We start from the raw sequence: 4,250 nt of genomic DNA, 5'->3' as shown, positions 1-4,250 counted from the left end.
AGAAATTTAAAAAAAAAAAACACCTCACCTGGCATTTGGAGACCATCTGTTAACATTTCTTATCGGAAGACGTGTGTGGTGGTTTATGGTCTTATCAGACACATAGAATTCTAATCAATAATAAAAAAAATTGTATTTTGATACTGCATGATATTACATTTAGATATGAATTAAAAAAAATGATGCAATTTTTTGTCTACCATAAGAAATTAATGTAACCTCAAAAATATTTTTTTAAAAAATCTACGCCTTGCTATAACCTAAAAAAAAAAACAATTTTTATTCCACACAGTCATCCAATATTTTTTTGAAGTTTGAATATTTTTTTAAACATCCGTAAATTTAAATTTCAGCGGAATATTTGGAATATTAATTTGCAACGATTTGAAGGCATTCTCCGTGGGATAGTTGAATTCCACATGGAAATTTCGAATCAAACGGGCAATACCCAATTCAATTTCCATTTCAACAATGCGGCGACCAATACAGCTGCGTGGTCCAAAGCCGAATGGTAAGAACACAAACGGGCTGCTAGGCTTTAGGGACTCCACAGACGGAGTGCTCTTTTCTTGCCTCAGCCAACGTTCGGGTAAAAATTTATTGGCCCTTGGATAGTACTTCTCGTCGTGATTCAATGATGCTGAGACCATAAACACCTGCTGTCCGGCTGGTACACGATAACCACTCAAGACCACATCTTTTTGATTTACTCGAACATTACCCACAGCCAAGGGATAGACACGCTGTGATTCCTTGATGCATGCTCTTAAATAGGGCATATTTCGGAAGGCTTCTTCGGTGAATTCGGAATCCTTTTCGGGTAAAATTCGCATTATCTCGTCGCGAAGCTTGGCTTGTTTATCGGGATTTTTACTCAAGCACAACAGTAGGGCCACAAATGTGGTGGAGGTCTGGAACATATTGAAAATTAGATTTTTGTGATGTTTGACACAATGTGATTCCGACTTACCGTATCCACACCAGCCAACAACATATCCATGGCCATAACCTGGGCAATTTTCTTGTCCACTTTGAGTAGCTTTTCTAGCACACTTTGCTCATGCTCGGGCTTGGAGGGCACCCCAGCCTTCTTCTCAGCCTCCATGCGTTCTATGGCCTCCTGAATATAACTGGCAATGGTATCCTGCATTGTATCCATGGCTTTGATAATTTTCTTATATGTTGGGGTTTCAATATATTTCCAAATGGAAGGTTGGAATTCGATTTCGAAACCGAGGGTGAAGAATTCCGTCAATGAATCGAAAATTTGCCTGGCCTTGGGGTCATTGCGATTTGTGGAGAGCAGACCCAATTGTTTGTCCAATGCCACAATGGAAACGGATTCCAAAGTCCAGCGATTTATTTCCTCCTCAAAGGATGGGGGTACTTCCAGGGTTTGAGGGTCACGAATGGCACGGATTCTGGAAGAAAGGAAATTATTTTTTTTTAATTTTTTTTGAGGTTATGACAAGGCGTGAATTTTCTAAAAAACGTTTTTTGAGGTTATGACAAGGCGTGCATTTTCTTAAAAATGTTTTTTGAGGTTATGACAAGGCTTGAATTTAGAAAAATATTTTTTCAGGTTATGACAAGGCGTGGAATTTAAAACAAAAATATTTTCTAAGGTTATGACAATGCGTGGATTTTTAAAAAAGTAATTTTTGAGGTTACGACAAGGCGTGGATTAAAAAAAACTTTTTTGAGGTTATGGCAAGGCGTGGATTTTTAAAAAAGTATTTTTTGAGGTTATGGCAAGGCGTGGATTTTTAAAAAGTATTTTTTGAGGTTATGGCAAGTCGTGGGTTTTTAACAAAATATTTTTTGAGGTTATGGCAAGTCGTGGGTTTTTAACAAAATATTTTTTGAGGTTATGGCAAGTCGTGGGTTTTTAACAAAATGTTTTTTGAGGTTATGGCAAGTCGTGGGTTTTTAACAAAATATTTTTTGAGGTTATGAGGTTAAAAAAAAGATTTTTTGAGGTTATGACAAGGCGTGGATTTTTAAAAAAGTATTTTTTGAGGTTATGACAAGGCGTGGATTTAAAAAAAGATTTTTGAGGTTATGTCAAGGCGTGGATTTAAAAAAAAGATTTTTTGAGGTTATGACAAGGCGTGGATTTTTAAAAAAAGTGTTTTTTGGGGTTATGACATGGCGTGGATTAAAAAAAAAAGATTTTTTGAGGTTATGTCAAGGCGTGGATTTATGAAAAGGTTTTTTGAGGTTATGAGGTTAAAAAAAAGATTTTTTGAGGATATGACAAGGCGTGGATTTAAAAAAAATTTTTGAGGTTATGTCAAGGCGTGGATTTAAAAAAAAGATTTTTTGAGGTTATGACAAGGCGTGGATTTAAAAAAAAAAGTGTTTTTTGAGGTTATGTCAAGGCGTGGATTTTGAGGTTATGACAACGCGTGAATTTTTAAAAAAGTGTTTTTTGAGGTTATGACAAGGCGTGGATTTTTAATAAAAAGAATTTTTAAAAAAGTGTTTTTATGTTTAAAACAATTTTTTTTCAAGTATCTACACAAGGTGTGAACTTTTGTTAAAAAAAATAGTTTTTTTTTTAAATTTCTCACAAGACGTGAATTTTTTAATAATATGGTTTTAAGTGCTTACCTTTCCATTAGCTCCCGATTAACCTTCGACATCTTGTGCATATATAGCCTTACATTTTTCGGTTGCATTAAAACCGGATTTACAACTGAACGGAAATTGCCCCATTTTTCGCCGGACCTGAAATCCAATTTTTTTATTTCATTTTACCATAAAATTTATTCAATGACCTCCTTCCTCCCCCTCACTTACGTTGACAAAAGTCCCTCGGTGCCCTGATAAAAATCTTTCTTCAAAACACTACGATAATGGGCCAACACCTCCAAACCCGGTCTCACCGGCCAAATACCTTCATTGCGTAGCACCATTTCAAAATCCTGCAGGTTATGGGTGACAACAAACGATTTTTTGCCCAACATACCCTTCAGCAGGCTAATATCTCCGAAATCTTTTTTCATTGCCAACATCAGCTTGGTGGCATCCAGATTGGCATACCGACCACCGGGTAAAAATTTCATCAGCATTGAGAGCCGACTTTCTTGTGGTATCGATTCGAAGGGTTTGGCTTGGGCCCATTCCTTTTGGAAATCATAACCATTATCATCGTTGGAGGTCTTGGAAGATAACAATCGAGACTGAAAAACAAAAAATAAGAAAATATTGAAAATATTTGTTATTGAAATCTGGGTGTTGTTGTTGTTGTTTGTACCCACCTGTTGTTGTTGTTTAATTAGGGTGGTTTGTTTATAAATGTTCTCACGATGAATTAATACATTTCTTTGAAATTTCATCATACTGGCTGTTGTTGTTGTTGTTGCTGCTGCTATTCATAAGAATCGTTTCGGTTAATCTGTTGTTTATATTCCGTCAATTATTTTTGTTTGGCTTAGACGTTCGTTTCCTCCTCTGTGATCTGCAGTGTTTGCCGGTTTGGTTAATACTGTTTATTTTCAATGTTCGGAACATATAATGTTCACTCTCTCTCTCTCTCTTTCGCAATGAAGTGAGCATAACAAGAGAGCAAACAATTTCACTCTTATCTTTGATGTTTAGATATCGTAGTGAAGGTACAGTGGATCAAAAAATGTTTTTTGGTGCATAGATTTTTTAATAAATATTTTTTCATGGTCCACCATACGCGTGGATTTTTTAAAAATATTTTTTAAAGGGTAATATCGTAGCGAAGGTACAGTGGATCAAAAAAAAATTTTGCTGCATAGATTTTTTAAAGAATATTTTTTCATGGTCCACCATACGCGTGGATTTTTTAAAAATATTTTTTCAAGGGTGGCGTAGGGGATGGTAGACACCAAGCAACGGCACTGATTGGCTTTAACATGGCGAAGCCCAGGCTTATTTGGTCCCTCTTTCATCTCAATTGTGGACACTGACCTCCCCGCGGCGCCACCTGGGGAGCTATTCTCATCACCCGATGAAATAGTGAGCTAATATTTGCCGCGAGTTCACCTATAAGAACTATAAAAAAATGGATTGAGGCGTCGGGTTAGTTGCCCACTCTCGGAAAACCCAACCTACTATGAAAAAGCAAAGAAAAAGAAAACCAAACCCCCCGCAATTTTGACGGCCCCCGCAAAAGTATAAAGGACCACGATCTGCGAATCTGCACTTGGAATGTGCGCACGTTGTACAGAACAGGCGCAGTGTTCGCATTGGCGGATGTACTCAAGAAGTACAAAGAC

General features: G+C 36.8%; 1 protein-coding gene across 1 annotated transcript; it reads right to left on the bottom strand.

The window, feature by feature from the left end:
* Window positions 1–326: 326 nt before the first annotated feature.
* Window positions 327–3,185, bottom strand: LOC133326580 (cytochrome P450 CYP12A2-like; the record flags this gene model as incomplete). The annotated part of the gene is made up of 4 exons (XM_061535212.1): window positions 327–911; window positions 971–1,421; window positions 2,614–2,730; window positions 2,803–3,185. Coding segments are annotated over 4 exons (1,536 nt in total), but the record flags the coding sequence as incomplete, so codon positions are not given.
* Window positions 3,186–4,250: the final 1,065 nt, after the last annotated feature.

The sequence above is a fragment of the Musca vetustissima genome, unplaced genomic scaffold (assembly GCF_032173495.1).
Source record: "Musca vetustissima isolate MV318-11 ecotype Yass unplaced genomic scaffold, APGP_CSIRO_Mvet_v1 utg706267, whole genome shotgun sequence".
Classification (NCBI taxonomy): Eukaryota; Metazoa; Arthropoda; class Insecta; order Diptera; family Muscidae; genus Musca; species Musca vetustissima.
The sequence above is the reverse complement of the archived record's forward strand: the minus strand, read 5'-3'. Positions and strand labels throughout refer to the sequence as shown.